The sequence below is a fragment of the Ailuropoda melanoleuca genome, chromosome 15, assembly GCF_002007445.2.
Source record: "Ailuropoda melanoleuca isolate Jingjing chromosome 15, ASM200744v2, whole genome shotgun sequence".
Lineage (NCBI taxonomy): Eukaryota > Metazoa > Chordata > Mammalia > Carnivora > Ursidae > Ailuropoda > Ailuropoda melanoleuca.
In genome coordinates this window covers 84,529,407-84,552,119 of record NC_048232.1, presented here as the reverse complement: position 1 = coordinate 84,552,119, position 22,713 = coordinate 84,529,407, and the positions used below count along the sequence as shown (strand labels likewise).

Here is a 22,713-nt window from a genome sequence, read left to right as displayed (position 1 = left end):
AGCCAGGGGGGACCCGGCCCGGGGGTGGGGGGAGCCTGAGAATTCATTCCCAGTGGTCCTCAGCAGGGGACGCCTGTGAGGGCGTAAAGAAATCGTGGCCCACTTGATTTCCACCCCTCGTCTTCCGGAGCGAGCCTGAGCAGCTGACGTTCAAGAACAAATGAGAAGGAAGCAGGCCCGCCGCTCAGAGGACCGCTCAGAGGACAGAGGCACAGCTTATCTCAGCCCCCCTCCCGCCCTGAGCTCAGCAGCAGCTCCGTCGACGAAGGAACGCGCCCCCCTCCGCCCTGTCTCTCCGAGTCAGGAAAATGGGCAAGGAGTGCACCACATGGGTGATGCCGGGAGGTCCTGGGACCAATATGTCACGAACTTAGGGAAGAGTGTCCCGGCCGTTGAAGCGGCTGGTCCGGGTGACTAGGGAGCTCTGAAGGCAACCCAGCTGCCTTCACACCCCCAGATGCAAACTCACCAGGCCAAGGTCAGGCCAGAACTGAGGAAGCTGGGCCAGCGGCCGACCCCGCGGGGGGCTTCAGCACCACTGCCGGCAGCCTGAGGCAGGAGGCAGGGTTTGGGCCCAGGCAGCCACTGGGAGCTGGGGAACTTGGGGCTGGGTCTGTGTGTGTGTGTGTGTGTGTGTGTGTGTGTGTGTAAGGGTGCATGCGTGTAGAGTGTGCATGGTTTTGTGAGTGTGAATGCACGCCTGTGAGTGTCAGGATGTGAGCATGTGGGTAGTGTCTGCGATTGTGTGAGCGGTTGGTGATCGTGTGGTTTCTGTTGTGTTGAGTGGAATAGTGTGAGGTGAGGGGACACTGAGAACTTCATTTCCATGCCCCCCCTGCCCCCCGCACCTGGTCCCTCTGCTCCCTGTGACCTCCCTACAGCACTGGGCAAATGCCAGTGACCAACTTGGGAGGCGAAAACCACTCGGAAAGAGGCAGGTAACATGAGAGGACAAGGACGTGTTCTGGGAACAAGGCCATGACCACATTACGGGGTGTTACCCAATACGACAGGTGGGTGGCAGGATCAAGTCCAGTGACCCCTGGTTAGCAGAGCTGCAGAGTCAAGCTGAACAGGGGGCTTCATCATCTCTCCCCTACCCCCACCCCCTGCCCTGGGTAAGCACGCAGAGAGGCCCAGGAGGGACAGGACTCCCGTGGTTGGTCCTCCCTGCACCTGACTTTCCCTGGCCCCTCCCTGCACCGTCTGGCAGCAGAGCCGGCCCGACATGTTGACTCCAGGCAGAGGGCAAAGGCCAGTTTCAGCTCCCTTTAGAAAGCGGGGCCGGGCTGGACGAGCTCGCCGAGTGTGGGGAGACCGCCCTGTCTGGCTGGCCTGGGTCCCTGGTGTGGTGGAGGCCACCGGTGTGCCCGAGGAGCACAGCGGGCGCTGAGACAGCCATGGGGCTGCTGACCAGGGATCTGCTGGGGCCGCTGGCCATAGCCTTGGCCGTCTTCCTGCTCCTGCTGGACCTGATGCAGAGACGCGGGTGCTGGGCTGCCCGCTACCCGCCGGGCCCCACGCCGCTGCCCCTGCTGGGCAACCTGCTGCAGATGGACTTCCAGAACACACTCGGCTACTTTGACCAGGTAATGAAGGGGGGGCAGCAGAGATCCTGGGGACCCCCCCCAGCGGCAGACAGCGGGTGGTGGCTGAAGCCACAGGGAGCACAAGGAGGTGGGTGGAGAGGAGGAGGCAGGTTTGCAGAGTTGACCATGGGAGGGCCTGTGTGCAGGGCCGGAAGGACAGTGTGGATTTTCCAACAAAGGTCAGAGAGAGCAAAGGCCTGGAGTGGAGTGTGGACTTGGCAGTGGATTTGAGATCCAGCTGGACAGCACTTAAATTAGGTGACCTGGGTCCCTTCCGATAGCATCAGGAGGAAAGGTCTTGAGAACAGGGGAAGGAGTCTGGACATGAGCCCCATTTAAATCAGGAAACCGAGGTTGGCACAGGTAGAGTGACAGGTTCGGTTTTTTTGCTGCTGTGGGTCCTTGGGCCTCAGTGCTCACCTTTAGGAACTTCAGTTTCTTCACCTGTGGGGTGGGATCCTCACTTGGCCCAGTGACAATTGGTGACCTTTGCAAAGTCATAACTGAGAGGGGTGATGCAGCATCAGCCCCTCCCCCATAGAGAATGTGACCCCCACGGTCATGAGGCCAGATTTCGCCCTTGCATCAGAGCGCTGCTGGCGACCTGGGGTGCCCCAAGGCTAGTGCCATGAGACAGAAGCCTGCAGCCTGGTGGGCACCCGGCTTGAGGAACACCCTCGACCGTTGGCCTGCAGCTGCGGCACCGCTTCGGGAACGTGTTCAGCCTGCAGCTGGCCTGGACGCCCGTGGTTGTGCTCAACGGCCTGGACGCCGTGCGCGAGGCACTCGTGTGCCACAGCGAGGACACAGCCGACCGTCCGCCAATGCCCATCTATGAGCACCTGGGTTTCGGGCCGCACTCCCAAGGCAAGTGGAGGGTGGGGGCAGACCGAGGCCTGGCCGGAACCGGGCCAGCAGTGACTCAAGCCCCGGCGGGCCCACGCGGGGCAGGGTCGCGGACGTGCAGTGCAGGGAAGAGGCAGCAAATGTGGAGGGGCGGCAGGAGGAGGAAGGAGTTGATGCCAACTGCCTGGGTGGGACGCGGGAGGATGAGGGTGGGGGGCCTAACCAAGACGGGTGGGCCCAGGGCTCTTGGGAGCAGGGACAGGAGGTCAGGGTGGGCGGGAACGAGGAGGACGAAGTCAGTGTGGGCGAGGCAGGGGGCGGGCCAGGACTTTCCCTGCCTGCGAAGGAGTCAAGGTGGGCGGAGCAGAGTGGGGCCAGCACCTGCCCCCAGCCGGCGAGCAAAGCGAGCAGGCAGAGCGACCTGTCCCCAGCGGGAAGTGGGTGTCAAAGTGGGCGCGAGTCGGTGGGGGTGGGGGGCCAGGTTGGTGTGGGCTGGCGGGGGCCGGGACTGTGAACAGGGCAGGGGAGAGGCCTTGTGAAGGGGCGGGCGGTCACGCCAGAGCCCCGCCCACCGCCCGCCCCGCCCCCAGGGGTGATCCTGGCGCGCTACGGGCGCGAGTGGCGCGAGCAGCGGCGCTTCTCCTTGTCCATGCTGCGCAACTTCGGCCTGGGCAAGAGGTCACTGGAGCAGTGGGTGGCCGAGGAGGCCTCGTGCCTCTGTGAAGCCTTCGCCGACCATGCCGGTGAGTGTTGCGGCTGAGGGACACAGGGGACAGGGATGGAGGGAGGCGCCGGGGACGAGGATGCGAGGACGGACCCGCCCCGTCCCCTCTCAGGACGCCCCTTCAGCCCCAGAGCCCTCGTGGATAAAGCGGTGAGCAACGTGATCTCTTCCCTCACCTTCGGGCGCCGCTTCGAGTACGACGACCCGCGCTTCCTCAAGCTGCTGGACCGACTGCAGGCGGGAGTGGAGGAGGACCAGGGCTTCCTGCACGAGGTTTGGGGCGGAGGCGCCAAGGAGCCCTGCAGGGTGGGGAGGAGCGCTCGCCCTGAAATGGCCCCGGAGGAGGGGCTGGGTAGAGGGGCCTGGGAGAAAAGGCATTCCAAGACGGAAGGCCTGGAGGTGGGGAAATGCCAATCGAGGGAGATGGCAGGGGCGGGCCCAGGGTCTGCAGGCCAGGGAGAGGGGCTAAGGACTGCTCATCTCCTTCCCTGGAGATGGGGTCTGGATTTTAGTTTTATCCTTCTGGGCCCCGGGCCAGGAAAGACGATCAAGGCCGAACTTAGGGAGGAACCGTGTCAATGGTGGGGACACTCTGGGGCTGAGCGGACACCCTGGAGGCCTCGGGGACCTGAATGATCAAGGTGAACGCCCGAGCACAGGAAGGTCCCCCACCTGTGGCCCAACAGTTCCTGAACTCCGTCCCCGTGCTCCTGCGCATCCCTGGGCTGGCCAGCAAGGTCTTCTCGGCACAGAAGGCCCTCATGGCCCTAACAGATGAGCTAATCCAGGAATGCAGGATGACCTGGGACCCGACCCAGCCACCCCGAGACCTGACTGACGCCTTCCTGAATCAGATAGAAAAGGTGAGGTGTCAGGGACAACGGTTGTGGGTTGAGAGCCCCATGAATCAAGGCCCAGGAAGGTGGGGCCCACGTATCAGCCAGTGATCAGTGATTACTGATGGGTGCGGGGTGGGAGGCCATGTGGGGGCTCCTTCCCTCTGCCCCGGAGCTCACCCTGTCGGCATGGCCCAGGCCAAGGGGAGCCCCGAGAGCAGCTTCAATGATGAGAACCTGCGCATAGTGATATCTGACCTGTTCGCTGCTGGCATGGTGTCCACCTCAACCACGCTGACCTGGGCCCTCCTGCTCATGGTCCTGCACCCGGATGTGCAGCGTGAGCCCACCGCGGGGCCGGGTGGAATGGATGAGGGAGGGGAGGGACAGGTTGGGGCCCCTTGAGCTTGATTCGGCCCCCCAGAAGCTCCGAGCAGAGCTTGGTTAACTTAACCTCTTAACTCAAAGGTTAGAGCTGCCCGCACATGGGCACAGTGTCCACAGGAGTCAGGCAGAGGTCGGAGCCCAGACCCCCGGCTTCTGGCCACTGTGGGGATGCCTGTCTGTCCAGGACGCGTCCAACAGGAGATAGATGAGGTGATAGGGCGGGTGCAGCAACCAGAGATGGGGAACCAGACCCGCATGCCCTTCACCATGGCCGTGGTCCATGAGGTGCAGCGTTTTGGGGACATCGTCCCACTGGGCTTGCCCCACATGACGTCCCGGGACACTGAAGTGCAGGGCTTCCTCATCCCCAAGGTAGGTCTGCAGGCCTCCCTCACCCGTGCTCAGCCCCACCTCCAGCCTGGCAGGCCCAGCAAGGCTAAGGCCAGGGAGGGCCCGGGCCCCCAGTTCGCATTTCCGCAGGCCTCGGCTATCCCGGTGGGGGCGGGGGGTGTGAGAGCAGTGGCAGGGCCGGCCCTGTCCCTTCAGTCCCCTGGGGAAGACAAACTGAAATGTGCCACGGGGTGTTGGAGGAGCCTGATGCACAGGACGGGTGGTAGCGTGGGCGCCCATGGGTGGTGAGGCGCTCAGCCCTGCCGTGGGGACAGAGGGGGTGCCGAGAAGCTTCTTGGGCTAAGGGGTTACTTGAAAGAGTCCGGGTGTGCGCCAGGCAGAGTGTGCGCCCATTCCTGTTGGCGGCAAGGGTCTGGGCGTCCCGTAGCCCGGACCCCACTCATGCCGGACATCTGCTGCCAGGGGACAAGAATTATCGCCAACCTATCATCAGTGCTGAAGGACGAGAAGATCTGGAAGAAGCCCTTCCGTTTCTACCCCGAGCACTTCCTGGATGCCCAGGGCCGATTCGTCAAGCAGGAGGCCTTCATGCCCTTCTCCGCAGGTGCCTGGAGTGCCCGACTCACTGACCCCTCCTGAGGGAGCCTGGGAGGGTGGGGCCCGGGCCCCCGGGCTCACGGCGCACCCCCGGACCCCCCCCACAGGCCGCCGTGTCTGCCTCGGGGAGCCCCTGGCCCGCATGGAGCTCTTGCTCTTCTTCGCCTGGCTCCTGCAGCGCTTCGGCTTCTCGGTGCCTGCCGGGCAGCCGGCCCAGCGACCACGGAGTCTGCTCCTTCCTGGTGGCCCCAGCCCCCTACCAGCTCTGTGCCGTGCCTCGCTAGACGGAGGAAGCACCCCCCCCGCTGGTTCCTCAGGGGGCCTCGTGGGCAATAAACCAGTCGGGTGGCTCCATCCTGGCTTCTGAGTTCCCTCGGGGTCCCCTGGCCGTGATGGAGGGGTCCCCTCCCCAGGGCCAGGCCCCGCCCCTGCCTCATCCATCCTTACCTTGCATGTGATCCCATTTGAGAGATGGGGATATGAGGGTCAGAAGGGCACAGCTTACCCCTAGTTACCCGCAGGGACCCAATACTGGCGACGTGGGTTAGTGACAATGTCTCTACTTAGGTCCTGGCTCATGCCAGGAAGAGCTAGAACAGGCTGCTGTGAGCTCTGAACTGGACCCTGGTGGGGATGGGGAGGGCCCACTCAGCCTGGACACCCACATCTCCGGTCCAATGCCACCCACCCCACAGGCCAGCAGCTCCACCAGCACCACCAGCTCTTCTGTCCCACTTCATCTGTGACACCCCCCAAAGACCGTGAGCTTGTTAGCCTGGAACCCCGGCCAAAAGCAGGACTGCTATTCCCCCGTCCCCACCCCCACAATCGGCTGGTTCTGGACTGAGCACCTGGGCAGCACCCGCTTAGCCCGGTCTTGGGCAGACCCCCTGGTGCATTTAGGGAACAGCCTGAGGACCAGAGACACTCAGGTCAGAGGCGCCCCACTCCCCTAGGCCTCTTTTGCCAGAGGACACCCCTCTGCCCCATACCCAACAGCGTCCCCGACAGAGGTCCCACCAGCACCTTCGAAACACGCTCATGACATGGAGCTCCCCAGCTCATTTGGGGAGCTTGCTCTGCCCCTCGGCACGGGGTCGGGGGGGCCCCTCCAGAGTACCAGCTGTTGTGGCGGGGCTCAGGTGCAGCTTGTCGGGGCAGGGAGTGTGGACAGGGCCTCACTGGGTTTAGATGGAGTCCCTGAAAGGAAGCAGCTGGGCACGCAGAAGCATCAAGTCTCTGGATTTATTGGATAAATCATTGGTCATTCGTGGTTCTGAGTCTTCGGGATCTCAGGGGCTGGGAACCAGTCCAGCCAGAGCTTCCTCAGGAGCTGGGGGACCCAGCCCCCAGGCCTTTCCTCCTTGCTGTCCACCTCAGAGGCCTCTACAGAGCACAGACAGGCAAGCCCTGTGGGTCCCTTGCGGGGAGGACCCTTCCCCAGGGCCGGGGCGCCCTCTGACACTGGGGGAAGAGGCTGGCGCTGATGAAACGCTCGCTACTCCCCCAAACCAAGGGGAGAGGCCTCAAGTTCCTGCCGACCAGGAAGGAAGCAGGAGGCAGCCGAGACATTCAGGGAGGACGGGGCGTCTGGCTACCCGGGCTTCTTCCCTCCCCTCCCCAACCCAGGGCCAGAGGCCTGAGAGAGGCCGGCCTGCTGAGCTCTGCAGGGTCCCGGGGCAGCGGGACGGGGTCTGCCGTCTTACCAGAAGCGTATACTGCAATCTCCTTTCGGACCTTTGTGTTCTCCTGGGAAGAAAGACGGGGCACGGTGGTGGGACGAGACAGATGCCATCTTCCACAGACGGGGTAGGTCAGGGGAGGCAGGGTCCAGACCCACTCTCCGCTCACACCGTGGCCGCTGCCTCTCCACCCCATACGGCTCCTTGCTCCACTGGGACTGCGACGGCACTTTGGCCCTGTGGTCTTGCAAGTGTCCCATCCCCCCCAAACACTGCCCTCCCTCCCCCCCCCGCAGTGTTCTGGGGCTTCGTGGTAGGGCCCGTGCTGGGGACAGGCCAGTCGGGGCACCAGGCTTCCTTACCTCCCAGCCTGGGGTCCCTGCCCCCTCTTCCTCCTCAGCTACCGCCTTCGCAGCAGGACCCGGACTGGGGCTGGCTGCTTCCTTCGCTGGGGGCCTCACCTCCCCTTCATGCTGAGACCAGAGCTCAGTCTCCTCCCTGGGGGCAGCACCGCTCTTGGGGGGCATGGCCTGCGGGGGGGGGCAGGAGGGCGGAGTATGGACAGAAAGGCCCTCAGAGGGCCTCCTCCTGCCCCAGTCCCCACGCCCGCAGTGTGTACTGGCCTTCGGTCTCCCAAGGAAGGCCTTCCCTTCCCAGCAAGTTGCAAGTTCCCCGGGGGGAGGGGGGGCACCATCCCTGGAACCACCGTGCCACAAGCTGGGGTGCCTCTGGCCCTCATGGAGCTCTGACAGAAGCGAGCCTCAGCCCCGGGCCCTGCCAGGGCCAGCCTCACTTACCTCAGAGGCTTGCTTCTTCCCGCCCTTGGCTCTGCGTCTCTACGGAGGGAAACGGGAAGTGACTCGCAGCTGGGAGGGGCCGGTCCTCTCACTGGAGCTGCCCGGGATGCCCACTCCAGGGGAAGTGGGGTCCCCAGCCCTAACCTACCTGAGTGGTCACAGGGTAGCACTTATCCATCAGCCCCCACACCGGCCTTAGGGTCTCCCCTACGAGCTGCACGACAAGGAGAGAGCAGAGGGAGGGAAGGCTGAGGTGACACACGGGTTCACTTAGTTCGCTGGCAATGCTGCACACGCAGGCACCCAAACACCAGCCGCAGTCTAGGAAAAGTTCAAACAAACTATAACTGATGTCTTTAGAAAGTTAAAACTTGGCATTCGTAAAACAGGAATAGGCTCTAAAACAGAAATGTTCAAAAAATCTCCAGTTCTTGAAAACAAAAATATGACAGAATAATGGGAATAAAAAATCCAATCAAGTGTAGGAGACAAAGTTGAAAAAACAATTTTCCCGGAATGAAAGAAGAGATCAGGAGCTCCCACAGCTAACTCATAGATCTTTCTAAGAGGGAACAGACAATACACTCAGGTGGCAGGGAGAGATGCCAGAAAAATACGTCCCTGTTTTATCAAGACAATTCCCCAAAGATGAAGGACACGAATTTGCACAAGAGAAGGAATCACCAAGTGTCCAGGATGATGGATGAAAGAGATCCACCCCAGATTTGGTCATCAATAAATCTCAGATCACGGAGGACAAGGAACCCAAAACCTTCCAGAAATACAAGAAAAAATTCTGTTCTAGGAATTCAACTTTCCTCAGACTTTTCCTTGAAAGTCTTTGAAACCAGAAGACAATGAGGATCTTCAAAATCTATGAGAAAAATATTTCTGCTCTAGAATTCTGTACCTACCCGAACGCTTAGTCCATTAGGGATTAAGACTGTCTCAGACATGTAATATCTGAAGACTAACCCCCGGGAAGCAGAGGTTCCCCCGAGCTTGTGCTCCATCAGAATAAAGGAGTGCCAGGGGCTCCCCGGAACGACGAGAAAGGGAGGCCCCGGGACAGCTGAGCTGCGAGCTTTGAGGGCGTCCTGTCCGTATGGGGACAGCAGGGGGGTGGGCCCCGTGAGATACGGCTCTGTGAAAACCATCAGATAAAGCACCTAATTTGTCTAAATGTACGGCAAAGAGATTAACATTTTTGGCAGAGAGCCTAAATTAATTGTAGGTAGAGAGAAAACTAACAGGAAAAAGAGGCAAAACCCAAATCACACGCCAAGAGTAAACACGGCACACGAGGTGACTCAGCTAGGAATACGGTTCTCACAGTTTCAAGATGTCAGCCCTCAATACTGGTCTCATAGAAATTATGACAGACACAGGACACCTGGGTGGCACAGCGGTTAAGCGTCTGCCTTTGGCTCAGGGCGTGATCCCGGTGTTGTGGGATCGAGCCCCAGATCAGGCTCCTCCGCTATGAGCCTGCTTCTTCCTCTCCCACTCCCCCTGCTTGTGTTCCCTCTCTTGCTGGCTGTCTGTCAAATAAATAAATATAAATAAATAAATAAATAAATAAATAAATAAATAATGACAGACACCCCCCGAATGGCCAAAAACCAATGGCGAGTGCCGGAGCAGATGGGGAACCACCGGAAGCTCATATTCGAGGGTGGTGAGCATGTGGAACGGGCAGCAACCGCTCTGAAAGTCGTGGGGTCTTACCAAACTAAACGGATCCCGACCCCATGACCCACCAGCCCTGCTGCGGGTAGTGACCAACGTGAACAGAAAACCTATGTTGACACAAAACGTATAAATGAATATTTATAGTGGGTTTTTTAAAAAGATATTATTTATTTATTTTAGAGAGAGAAAGCATGAATGGGGGAGGGGCAGAAGGAGAGGAAAGAGAATCTCAAGCAGATTCCCCACTGAGTGCGGAGCCCGATGCAGGCGCTCGATCCCACGACCCCAAGATCATAACCTGAGCAGAAATCAAGAGTCGGACACTTAACTGACTGAGCCACCCAGGCACCCCATAATGGCTTAATTGTAATTGTTCCCCAACTAGAAACACCCAAATCTCTCTTCGGTGCTGAGCAGATGAGCTGCGGTCCATGCACACGAAGGACACCTGCTCAGGAAGAAGGAGCTGCTGCCGCGCACACACCCAGAGGGGCCTCAGGTGCACCGGACTCCGTGAGAGACCAGCCCACAGGCAGGATGCCTCCACTCATGGGGCATCTTGCAAAGGGCAAACTATAGGAACATTCCCTGGATGCGGGGGGTCGGGGAAGGGCTGACTGCATGAATCTGCAGGAATTTTTCAAAGGGATGGAACTGCTCTGTCTCTCGGTTGTGGTGGGGGTTACCCAGCTGCCGAGCAAGAGCCCACTACAGGGGAGGGAGGACTTAAAAGCCCAAATGACAGAAAAATCAGCAAAATGGCAACAATGTTATTTAAAAGTTTTTAACGATTGAAAATGTCATTACTCAGATGAGAAACATGACGATCCAAAAACACGGCTGTAACTACACCTGGAGGCTGGAGGGAGTGAAGTGTGTGCCGGAGGGGCAGCTTCTGCTCTAGGGACTCACTGGCTAACGTTTAAATCTGAAAAATGAAGACAAAGCACGCTAAGCTTGCTATCGGGGCACCTGGGTGGCACAGCAGTTAAGCGTCTGCCTTCGGCTCAGGGCGTGATCCCGGCGTTATGGGATCGAGCCCCACATCGGGCTCCTCTGCTATGAGCCTGCTTCTTCCTCTCCCACTCTCCCTGCTTGTGTTCCCTCTCTCGCTGGCTGTCTCTATCTCTGTCAAATAAATAAATAAAACCTTTAAAAAAAAAAAAAAGAAACATGGAAAAATCAAAGCTCCAGCGGGAAAGGCTGGAGGCTGGGGAGAATCCCGCCCTGGGCGCGGGGATCGCGGGCGGGGCACAAGGCAGCCATTTCTTGGTTTCAGGTCCTAAAACTCTGAAGCATCACACTATGTACACGCCTATCTTTGATGACAGTAAAACTTCGTTTAAGTGGAAATGTGACCAGTTACTTTAAACAACAACAACAAAGAAAGGAAGCAAAGTTGGGCTCCGTGGTCTCCAAGGCTCCTGCCAACGCGGGCCTTCTTAGGCTCTCCCCGCCTCTGAATGGTCAGCCCCACAAGGTGTAGCGCATACTGGTCGGTGCTTCTGGGCCGCAGATGGCCTTGTCTCTACGGGAACCCCCCCTTCCCAACGGCACTGTGCAGAGAGTGGGAGGCCTCCGGAGATCAGGGATGTGGTTTTGTGCTGTCACCTTGGGCGGCCTGGATCCAGTCACTGTCCCCCTGGGGGCCTGCTTCCCGCCTACAGAAAGTGCGAGCTGCTGGGCGGCTGTGAGGTTTACAGCGACCGAGCAGATGGACAGCACGGAGTCCAGCACGTGGCCTCGGTGGGCGTCCAGCATCCACCCAGGGCTCGGAGTAGAGGCTTCTGCCCCAGGTTCTTGAACCTGGGACCTTGAGGAGAGTACGTAAGCCCAGGCAGGCATCCTGCGCACCACCACTCATCCACACGTGAGCGCTGAGCCACATTCCAGAGCTGCTCACATGAATGAGGGATCATCTGCTCCTTTTGGTTTGTGGACACCACGGCCACAGAGCCCTGCGGTGACCATACAGCCAGCCCGTGAGGGATGGAGCCTCTGTTTGGACACTTAGCCAGAAACACTGAGTTTCTGCAGAGCCCTCACACACACACACACGCACGCACACACGCACATGGCTGGTTAACAACCGAAGTCAAGCAGCATGACCTCTATTCAGGCTACAGTGAGACCACCCTGGCCTCTAGGGCTCCGCGGGGCTTACCTGGGAGGGTTCCCCAGCAATCTCATGGTCGGGGGCTGGCTTCCCCACAGACCCCTGAAAATAGTAGTACACCACTCCTGCAGGTGAGTGAAGAAAGACTCATTAGAACATTCAAGAGCGAGGCAATTACTTCACAATGTCAGTATTTACAATATACCAGAAATCGTATCCTTTTAAACTAAACTGGTAATGAAAGACGTTAGGTTTTAAAATATATGAGAGGATATGTAATTTTTCAACAGGTGTGCAGGCAAACATTTAAGATCACTGCTATAGGACATGAAGTTGTGAGGGTTTTGGTTCATGGGTCTTCTGGGGAGGGGGCAGGATGGGTTTCCAATCAAACGTGTTCAAATCCATTTCACTAGGGAGGTACCGAGGAAGGAAAGGGACAGGAGGGCAGCCTTGACTCTGAGCAGTGCTGCCAGTCCCTGAGAGCTGGGGTAGGCAGCTAGAGAGTGGGATGGCCCTGAGGTAAGAGCCAGCCCCCCCACCCCATCTCCTGCCATGGTCCCAGCGCCCAGGCCCTTACCTGCAAGAATGAAGAGGTGTGCTATGTACAGGGGCTTGTAGAGCCTGGAAGGAAAGCGGAGTTGAGGGTAAGGCTGGGGTGTCTTGTGCCCTCACTGGCAGGTGGGGACCGGGTTCCTCCCACTCCAAACCCCAGAACCAACTCCCCCAACGGCGTGTCTGACACTGTGGGTGAATAAATCCCTCAGGTGTAACCGGGCTCGGCCTAGGCTCCCCGCTGCCCCGCGGGCCAGGCTCTGTGCCTCCGCCTACGTTGAGAGCCAGACTTGGAGCCTGGAGCCTGGAGGATACTCCCTTCTCCTTTCCCTTTGCACTTGTCTTCCTGGATCCACGTTGCCTTCCCAGCCAGAAAGCAAGGACCTGGCTCGGCTGGGCACTCATCGCTGGATCAGCTCTTCTCCCCGAGGTCCTCCAAGGCCCCCCCTACTCTGGACTGACAGATCCACGATCCGGATCAGAAACTATACCCCCGGGGCGCCTGGGTGGCACAGCGGTTAAGCGTCTGCCTTCGGCTCAGGACGTGATCCTGGCGTTATGGGATCGAGCCCCACATCAGGGTCTTCCGCTATGAGCCTGCTTCTCCCTCTCCCATTCCCCCTGCTTGTGTTCCCTCTCTCTCTGGCTGTCTCTATCTCTGTCGAATAAATAAATAAAATCTTAAAAAAAAAAAAAGAAACTGTACCCCCATGACTCATCCTCTGGGACCCCTCCCATGCCACAAGCAGAGCATCTCGACGCTGCCGGGACAGTGGCTCCCTGTGTGTACGTGCACACACGTGCACACACACACATAGGCAGGTCCCACCTACCAGGACCAGGCGTGCCACTCCAACCCTGAGTCCCAGAGATACTGGAACAGTCAAGGAAAGGGGAATAGAAAACCGTATTTTCCTTTCCTCTTAGACCCAAGTGAGGGACCCCCTTCCTGGTCACTCAAGGCACTGTGGCAGGGCCCATCTAAACTTTACCTTTCTCTCTGGCAGCCCAGTCCAAACACCATTTTCAGTCTAAGAAGAAAAGATGGTCAACAGTCAATGCATGATGCAGGACTGGGATCCCGTGTTTCTGTACCAGGTGGCTTATAGGCAGTGCGACGGGCCAGAGGCGGTCAGGGAAAAGCCAGGACCTCTACCCGCAGGGCTCAGCCGGGGCCAAACTCAGGAAGGACTGACTGGGTTAGCACTGGGAGGTTGGAAAACGCTCAGGAATTTCTCCCAAGACTTCAGAGTTCCAAATAAAAGCTGGTTTGAATGCCCTCAGAGCTGGAAAGGCAGTTCTCAGAGAATTGGGATGGGGAAAGTGGGTTGGGATAGGATTAAGGAAAAAGGTAGCACTCTATTGAACCTTTGGTGTAAAATGACCCCACATGTAGGTGGCTAGTTATTTCAGAAACGCTGTGTAATAGGAACTATTCGAAAGTGTTCGTTGTTTTTAATCATTATTATTTACTCTTACAATTTAGGGAGTCCCAGGGGAGACCCTAGCCTCCTCAAAAAGACCCCCTCTGTCTGAAATCCCACCAGTAGGGTCGAACTCCATTCAAACCGAGGCCACGGTAAAGTCAAGGTCTCCCATGTGAGCTGGACCGGGCGCGCCTGGGGACCCTCCGCCTCCCAAGGGAGCTCCTTAGTCTCCCCAAGGACAAGTTCAGAATCTCCCTTTAACCCTGCACCCCACCTCCACCTGCCCCACTCTCAGCAGAGAACTCAGGCGCCCCCAGACAGGAGTTCCTCTGCTCTCTGCCACCAAACCCACCCATTCTCTGCTCCCTCTTCACAGAGGCGGAGGCCCTGGGCTCTCTGGGGCTGCTGCGCTCTGTTCCATCTGGTCTTTTCCTGCCCAGGGGGTTTGGGGGCCCCCTTTCTCACTGGTATATTCAGCCTTTCCTTCTCTTCTGGCTCCTAATCAGCATTTCACACATCGCTCATCTCTTCCATTAAAAAAAAGGCCTTCTCCCTGGAACCAGATCCCTTCCCCGGTGGCCTTCGTAATGGCCCCCTATCCTCCACCCTGGCCCCCCGCTGTCTGCCCTGGGTGTCTTCACTCCTCTCTGCCTCCCCTCACTCCACAGCTGCCTCTGTCTGTTCCTGGCCCCGCAAACCTCCAAAACCTCTCCCACCAAGGTCACCAGTGTGCTCTGAGCCACCAAGCCCCGTGGGCCTTTGCCAGGCTTGGCTCACTTCACCTCTCCGCAGGGCCCTGCGCACTTCCCTTCTCCCAATCGCCTTCTCTGAGAAACCCGCTGGCAACGTTCTCGACAGGAAGCTTTCTAGTCATTTATAAGTTTGTGTGAGCAAAGTTATCAGGCTCTTTCTGAGAGGCGGTCTGGAGGAGGAGAGGTGAGTAAAAGGGTCCTGAGGGAGAGAAGAAGGAGAATGGGAATGCCAGGTAGGAAGAGATGCGGCAAAGGGAAGCTACGAGTTGTCAAGACGATTTTCACCTGCTTGGCTGCTTTCCTGAGGACAGCCTTCGAGACCGCTTGCCAAAGCTGCCAACCTCGATGATGTCAGCGACCTGCAGGGCCCCCTCTGACCATATCAGTGTCCAGGCAGTGTCCTCCTCCCCTCCCGTCTGGCTCCAGAACCGAGTGAGAGAAGGGCACCGGAGCCCAGCTAAGTCTGGGAGTGCAGGGCCCAGCCCCTCCCTTTAGCAAGGAGAGTGGTCTCTGTGTGTGACATCATGTCTCCGGGGGCTTTGTGACAGGACAGTCCCTCCAACTGTGGCCACAGCAGTGTGTCAGGTGCCTCGGGGTGGCCTTCAATCCCCACCAGGCGAGGCAGCACCTCTGTAGCTAAGTCCCTAGTTCCATTCCGTGCCACCAGAACCGACGGTGTGCCAAGTGACGTGCAGAGTCCTGTAGGGACACGAAGACATAAAGGCGTGGGAGACTCAGTCTTGTCACATAGCACAGTAAGGATATTTTCTGAATCCAAAACAAGAACACAGCCTAGCCATTTCTGAGTGTCATCCATCCGTTCAACCAGTGTCTGCTGAGCTTCTGTTTGGGGCCAGGAGAAATGCTGGCTCAGGCCATGATCTCAGGGTCCTGGGATCGAGTCCCGCATCAGGCTCCCTGCTCAGCGGGGAGTCTGCTTCTCTCTCGCCCTCTGCTTGCCGCTCCCCCTGCTTGTGCTCTCCAGCTCTCTCTCTGTCAAATAAATAAATAAAAATCTTAAAAAAAAATAAAATAAAATATTAAAGTCATTTATAGGGGAAGCCTGGCTGGCTCAGTTGGTAGAGTATTCGACTCTCGATCTCAGGTTTGTGAGTTTGAGCCCCACGCTGGGTGTGGAGCCTCCTTAAAAAAAAGTCATTTCAAGTATGTTCTTTGACCACAAAGGAATTAAATTAGATATCCGTAACAGAAAGACCCCTGGAAAATCCCCAAATAAACTAAAACAGCATACAGTTAAATAACGTGCAAGTGAAATAAAAAATCTAAAAGAAAAAGTATTTTGAACTGAATGAAGATGGAAAAAATATCAAAATATGTGGGATGCAGTTAAAGCAGAACATAGAGAAAAAAAATCACAGCACTAAAAATATCTGTATTAGAAAATAAAAAATGTTTCAAATGAATTACCTTAGTTTCTACTTTAAGGAACTGGAAATGGGGGGCGCCTGGGTGGCTCAGTCATTAAGCGTCTGCCTTCGGCTCAGGGGGTGATCCCAGGGTCCTGGGATCGAGCACCACATCAGGCTCCCTGCTCCACCAGGAGAGCTGGGAGCCTGCTTCTTCCTCTCCCACTCCCCCTGCTTGTGTTCCCTGTCTCACTGGCTCTCTCTCTCTCTGTCAAATAAATAAGTAAAATCTTAAAAAAAAAAAAAAAAAGGAACTGGAAATGAAAGAGCAAATAAAGCCCAAAGTAAGCACAGGAATTAAAATTAAAAAAAAAAGACTAAAGTGAAAATAGTTGAAATAGAAAACAAAAAACAATAGAAAAAAATCAGTAAAACCAAAAGCTGGTTTTGTGAGGTCAAAAAAATGTCTAATTCTGTAAATAGACTAGACTAGAAAAAAATAAGATACAAGTGACCAATATCAAGAGTGATTAAGGTAACAGATGACACAGATTCTATAGATACCGAAATGGTAATAAGGGAATATTGTGAACATGCCATACCAATAAATGGGACAATACAGAGGAAATGGACAAAATCTTTAAAAGACACTAAATACCAAGGCTCATGCAAGAAGAAATACATAACCTGATAACACAGTATCTATTAGAGACATTAAATTTACTTAACTTTCCCACAAAGAAAACTCCAGATCTTTATGGCTTCACTAGTGAATTCTACCAAACTTTTCAGGAAGAAATAACATGAATTCTACACACCCTTCTAGAAAAAGAGGAGGAAATACTTTTCATCATATTGTGTGAGGACAGCATTATCTGATATCAAAACCAGACAAAGATGACACAAGAAATCTATAGGACAACATCCCTCATAAACACAGAGGCAAATATTATTAAGAAAATCGTAACTTGAGGGGCTCCTGGGTGACTCAGTCGGTTGAGTGTCTACCTTTGGCTCAGGTCATGATCTTGGGGTCCTGAGATCGAGCCCCATGTGGGGGGGGGTCTCTGCTTAGCAGGGAGTCTGCTTCTCCCTCTCCCTCTGTGCTCTCTCTCTCACTCTCTCTCAAGTAAATAAATAAAATCTTTAAAAAATATATTTAAAAAGAAAACCTTAACTCGAAACTAATATATAAAAAGGATAATACACAATATCAAAGGAGTTTATCCTCAGGAATGCAAGGTTGGTTCAACGTTCAAAATCCAATCAACATAATTTACCATATTAACAAACTAAAAAAGAAAAAGCATATGATTATCCTTATAGATACATAAAAAAATTTTGATAAAATCAACATCTGTTCTGAAAAACAAAAACAAAAAACTCCCAGCAAACTAGAAGGAGTTGGGAACATCTTCAACCTGATGAAGGACAGCAATGAAAAACTTAGTGCTAACAATATACTCAGTGGTAAAATACTGAATACTTTCTCCCTAAGTTCAGGAATAAGGTAAGGATGTCTGCCTTCATCCTTTCTACACGATATATTGGAAGTTTTAGACAATGAACTCAGTCAAAAGAGAGGAGTAATTGCCCCTTTTACCATTAGTAAACCTACCATACTCCTGAAAAGGACAATGATGTCAATAATAAAGCATAACATCAAACTTCCCCTACCCTAACTATCTAGTCCAATAACCAACTTAACATTTGAAAATCTGATTTATTACCACTTGTCAATTTTTTTCCTGAGGTCAAACTCTATACTTTGAGTAACACATGTCCAGAGCCAGAGCCTTATTACTGCAGTGATTCAGCACTATATATATATATTCCAAAACTATGTATCTTATAATACTATCTGTGTCCGTTTCATAAAAGAGCTGTAACATTTTTCTCCATCGATTTTTGTAGCAAATTACAAATGAGACAAAAGCCTTTCACTTGCAAATATATCATAATGTTGCTCATTGATTAAACTAATGTTTTTCAAATTTGATCATCAAAATCAGCCATTATAAAAGATGACCACTTCTTTCAACAAGCTACAAAACTTAACATAAAAAGAAAGAGAGAACAGGAGAGACAGAGAAAGAGAAGTAAAAGTCAGCCAGATTGGAAAGGAAGAAGTAAACTGTCTTTATTGTGCAGACAACATGACTGTGTATAAAATCCTATGGAATCATACAAAAATCTACTATAGTTTAGCAAAGTTGAAGGATACAAGATCAATATATAAAAATAAATTATATTTGCTGTGAACATAAAACTACCCTAAAAAATAAAGTATATTTAAAAATTTAAAAAGTCAGGGACACCTGGGTGGCTCAGTTGGTTAAAGTTCTGCCTCTGGCTCAGGTCATGATCCCAGGGTCCTGGGATTGAGCCCAGCATCGGGCTCCTTGCTCAGCAGGGCGCCAGCTTCTCCCTCTGCCTACCACTCCCCTGCTTGTGCTCTCTCCCTCTCTGAAAATAAATAAATAAAATCTTTAAAAATTTAAAAAGTCAATCATATTTCTATATAATAGCAATGAACAATTACGAGTTGAAATATTTTAAAATACTATTAATAATAGCATCAAAAATATGAAATATGTAGAGAAAAATCTGACAGAAGATGTGTGCAAGATCTGTACACTAAACATGACAAAACACCTCTGAGAAAAATTAAAGAAGATCTACATAAGTGAAGAGATATACCACGGTTACGGATCAGAGGATTCGACATTCTTAAAATGTCAATTCCAACGTCGATCTATAAATTCACTGTAAGTGTAATAAAAATTCCAGCAAAGTTTTTTAGATTAAAACCAATATGCTGTATCTAAGGTTCATATAGAAATGTGAAGGACCTAAAATAGCCAAACAATTTTGAAAAAAAAAAAAGTTGGTCAGCAATCAAGACAATATGAAATTGTTGATGTCAAGACAGACGGGACAGAAGAGTCCAGAGGCACAGCCTTATGCTGTCAATCGATTTTAGACAAAGGTGCAAATGTAATTCACCAGAGGAAAGTCATTTCAATAAACGGTCCTGGAGAAACTGGATATTCATATGGAGAAAAGTGGACTCTGATTCATATCTCACACCACGTACAAAAAATAACTCAAAATTAATCCCAGACCTAAATCTAAAACCTAAAACCATAAAATTTCTAGAAGAAAACATAGGAGAAAATCTTTGTGACCATGGATTAAACTGATTTCTGAATATAACACCTAAATCATGATCGATCATAGAAAAAAACTGATATACTGGACTTCATCAAAATTTAAATCTTCTCTTCTAAAGACACTATTAAGAGAATAGAAAGACAAGCCACAGACTAGGAGAAAATATTTGCAAATTACATATCTAATAAAGAGATCTGTCTAGAATATATAAAGAACTCTCAAACCTCTCTTCTATAAGAAGAAAACAAAGAACTGATTTTTTAAATGGGCAAAAGATTTAAACAGATATTTCACCAAAGAAGAAAAACAGATGGTAAATAAGCATATGAAAAGACTCTCAATATCACTGGTCACTAAGGAAAGAAAATCTAAATTAAAACCATAAGATATCAGTACCTACCTACTAAAGACTATCTCAAATTAAAAATACTGACCATATCAAACATTGAGGAGAAGTGGGGTAACTGAAACTCTCAACCACTGCTGATAAGAATATAAAATGATATGACTGGTTTTTGGAGCTTGGAAGTTTCTTTAAAAAGAAAAACATACACCTACCATGTTACCTGCCATCCCATTCTAGGTATTTACCTTAGAGAGGAAATGTATTCCATACAATGACATGCACACAAATATTCATAACCACTTTATTTGTAATAGCTCCAAAGTGGAAACAACCCAAATGTCCACGAACAGGTGGATAAACAAATTGCAGCCTATCCATATAATGGAATATACTCAGCAATAAAAGGAATCGACTACTGATCCCCATAACAATAAGGATGAATCTCAAAATAATTTTGCTGAGTGAAAGAAGCTGAAAAAGAAGCATACATGCTGCATGATTCCATTTATATAAAATTTTACAAAATGCAAATGACATTTTCGTGACAGAAAGCAGATCAGTGGTTGTCTGGGAGGGAGCTACAAAGAGGGAGAGGCGGGATGGAGGGATTACAAAGGCACAGGAGGAAGCTTTTACTGGTGACAGATATGCTCATTCTTTTCATTGTGATGATGGTTTCCCAAGTATATATTAAAATCTCAAATATCAATATCAAAAGTTTGTGGTATGCTAATTATACATCAGTAAAGTTGGGGGGTTGTTGGGTTTTTTTTTCAGATTTTATTTATTTATTTATTTATTTATTTATTTATTTATTTAAGAGAGAGAGAGAGAGGAAGCAGGGCTCCAGTTGGCTTTAAAAGAGTAAAGTTAGGGGGCCTGGGTGGCTCATTTAGTTAAGCGTCTGCCTTTGGCTCAGGTCATGATCCCAGGGTCCCGGGATCGAGCCCCACACAGGGTCCCTGCTCAGTGGGGATTCTGCTTCTCCATTTCCTCAGTCTCTCCCCCTACTCATGCTCTCTCTCTCGTTCTTTCTCTCAAATAAATTAAAATAAACTCTTTAAAAAAAAAGAGTAGGGGCGCCTGGGTGGCACAGCGGTTAGGCGTCTGCCTTCGGCTCAGGGCGTGATCCCGGCGTTACGGGATCGAGCCCCACAACAGGCTCCTCCACTATGAGCCTGCTTCTTCCTCTCCCACTCCCCCTGCCTGTGTTCCCTCTCTCGCTGGCTGTCTCTATCTCTGTCGAATAAATTTTAAAAAAATCTTAAAAAAAAAAAGAGTAAAGTTATATGAACTGTTGTATTTTTTTCTTTGTCTAGACTTTAAACATGGCAAACATTCTGTAAACATTTAAACAGGTACTCATATAATCTTCAAAAGAACCCACCTCAACTCCTAACAGAACAAACATAGTTATTTCTTTGTAAGGTTAGGAAACAGATAAAAGGGCCTGTGAAAAGGAATGGCCAAAAGGAGGAATTCAACACCATGATTCAGAGCAATCCATGGTCTCCTCTGCAACAGTTACCTCCCCCCCCCCAAAATAGAAGCAAGCTAGAAATGTCCTATTTTGTATTCTCAACAATATTCAAGAAGACACTGTATCTATGTGTAATAGATACAGGCCAACAGTTAAATTTGATATTTTTTAAAAAGGTTTTACTTTTTAAGTACTCTCCACACCCAACATGGGGCTTGAACTCACAAACCCGAGATCAAGAGTCATACGCTCTACCAACTAAGCCAGCCAGGTGCCATATAATGGAAACTGTGAATAGCAGGTTGGATGCTATAAAAAAATGACAACTGAATAAGTGCATTAAAAGACCAAGAAATTCTCCCAGTACACACAAGCAAAAGATAAATAATAGAAACATTGAGAGAAAAGATGAGAGATATGGAGGACAAACCTAGAAGACTGGTCATCAAAAAGAATATAGCAGGAGGAAGAGAGTTGAGGGAGAAGCAATGAAACAAAACTTTACTTCTTTAAAGTAAAGGAAGCCTTGACTCTTCATCACAGGCTTTTAGATTAACTCAATGAGGCAAAAGTAATACTAAGTATACATATCCTGGTAAGATTTTTTAATTTTAAGGATAAAGAAAACATTAAGGGGGTGCCTGGCTGGCTCAGTCAGTGGAGCAAGCAACACTTGATCTCGGGGTTGTGAGTTCAGACCCCATACTGGGTGTAAAACTTACTTAAAAATAAAATCTTTTTTTTTAAGATTTTATTTATTTATTTGACAGAGGGACAGCCAGCGAGAGAGGGAACACAAGCCGGGGGAGTGGGAGAGGAAGAAGCAGGCTTCCAGCGGAGGAACCTGATGTGGGGCTCGATCCTGGAACGCCGGGATCACGCCCTGAGCCAAAGGCAGACGCTTAACGACTGAGCCACCCAGGTGCCCCTAAAAATAAAATCTTAAAAAAAAAAAAAAAGGAAAGAAAGAAAACATTAAGGCGGGGGTGGGAGTACCAGATTACCTAAAAAGAATAAAGACTCAGAATGGTATCAGAATTGCCACACACAATACTCAGAGGAAAGTGGAGTAACGTTCTACAGACTTTTGAGGGGAAATGATTGTGACTCAAGAATTCTATGCTGAGCCTAGTCAGCTTTCAGTGTCAGGACAACAGGAAGGTTCTCAGTGGCCCCGCCCAGACACCAGCCTGCCACCTGCACACTGCCTCTCTCTCTCCTACCTCACACCACAGAGGTAAAAGAATGCAGACCTGAAAATAAATCCATAAAAGTGCTGGAAAACAAACAGTGATGTCCTGTTACACTAGAAGCTGTAAGGAATCCCTAAAACGGAAGGCAGGCAGAAGGATGTTGGCAGAGGAAACAAAAGCACAAAATACAGGCAGAGAGCACCACCGTGAAAAGTGGAAGGTCTCTGGGGGTCTCTGGCTGTTCATCAAAGTGATAGATCTGGGGAGCAGGACAGAACCCCATCAGGATAACTGACTGGGGGACTCATGTGAAGCAGAAAGGTGACAGACTTCCTCTCTCCGCACCTGTGGCAAGCAGACAAAAACAGAGGCATCAACCACCAGGTGAGAGCAATGCATGTGAGGATTCTTGCCCAGAGAAGTGCTGGGTGGCTGGTAATGAACACCCAGCAGGAATGGGGAGTCCCAGCACCCTAAAGTCTAACCACAAGCACAGCCTGACTAGCAATGTGCTTTCATTGCCCTACACAGGTGAATAGCACTCCACAATAAATAAAAGCATTCAAAAAGAGCCTCTGGAAGTATTTTTAAAAAGAATACGTTTGCAATCTTGGAGCAGAGGAGATCTTCTTACAGATAAGACACGGTGGGGGGGGCAGGGGGTTGCGCCTGGGTGGCTCAGTCGGTTAAGTGCCTGCCTTTGGCTCAGGTCATGATCCCAGGGTCCTGGGATCCAGCCCCACACTGGGCTCCCTGCTCAGCAGGGAATCTGCTTCTCTCTCTCTCAAATAAATTTTTAAAA

General features: G+C 51.9%; 2 protein-coding genes across 3 annotated transcripts; one reads left to right on the top strand and one right to left on the bottom strand.

Annotated features, from left to right (window-relative positions):
- The first annotated feature begins 1,143 nt into the window (after positions 1-1,143).
- On the top strand, positions 1,144-5,684 carry LOC100472452 (cytochrome P450 2D15). The gene is given in 10 exon segments (XM_002926679.4): positions 1,144-1,589; positions 2,285-2,456; positions 3,026-3,178; positions 3,272-3,432; positions 3,846-4,022; positions 4,194-4,335; positions 4,567-4,754; positions 5,196-5,337; positions 5,438-5,540; positions 5,542-5,684. Coding segments are annotated over 10 exon segments (1,500 nt in total). The 5' UTR covers positions 1,144-1,400; the 3' UTR covers positions 5,615-5,684.
- Positions 5,685-6,561: 877 nt separating this feature from the next.
- On the bottom strand, positions 6,562-15,333 carry LOC100474489. 2 transcript variants are annotated; one of them, XM_002926687.4, is made up of 9 exons: positions 14,637-15,328; positions 13,165-13,203; positions 12,198-12,241; positions 11,666-11,742; positions 7,958-8,023; positions 7,810-7,848; positions 7,375-7,542; positions 7,037-7,079; positions 6,562-6,716 (listed from the first exon to the last, which is right to left on the bottom strand). In XM_002926687.4, the coding sequence occupies exons 2-9, from the start codon at positions 13,194-13,196 to the stop codon at positions 6,595-6,597; spliced, it is 591 nt and encodes a 196-aa protein (XP_002926733.2). In that variant the 5' UTR covers positions 13,197-13,203; positions 14,637-15,328; the 3' UTR covers positions 6,562-6,594. The 2 variants fall into 2 exon arrangements, with proteins under 2 accessions (XP_002926733.2, XP_011232446.2); XM_011234144.3 differs by lacking the exon at positions 6,562-6,716 and having other exon boundaries at positions 6,723-7,079; positions 14,637-15,333.
- Between the last annotated feature and the right edge of the window lie 7,380 nt (positions 15,334-22,713).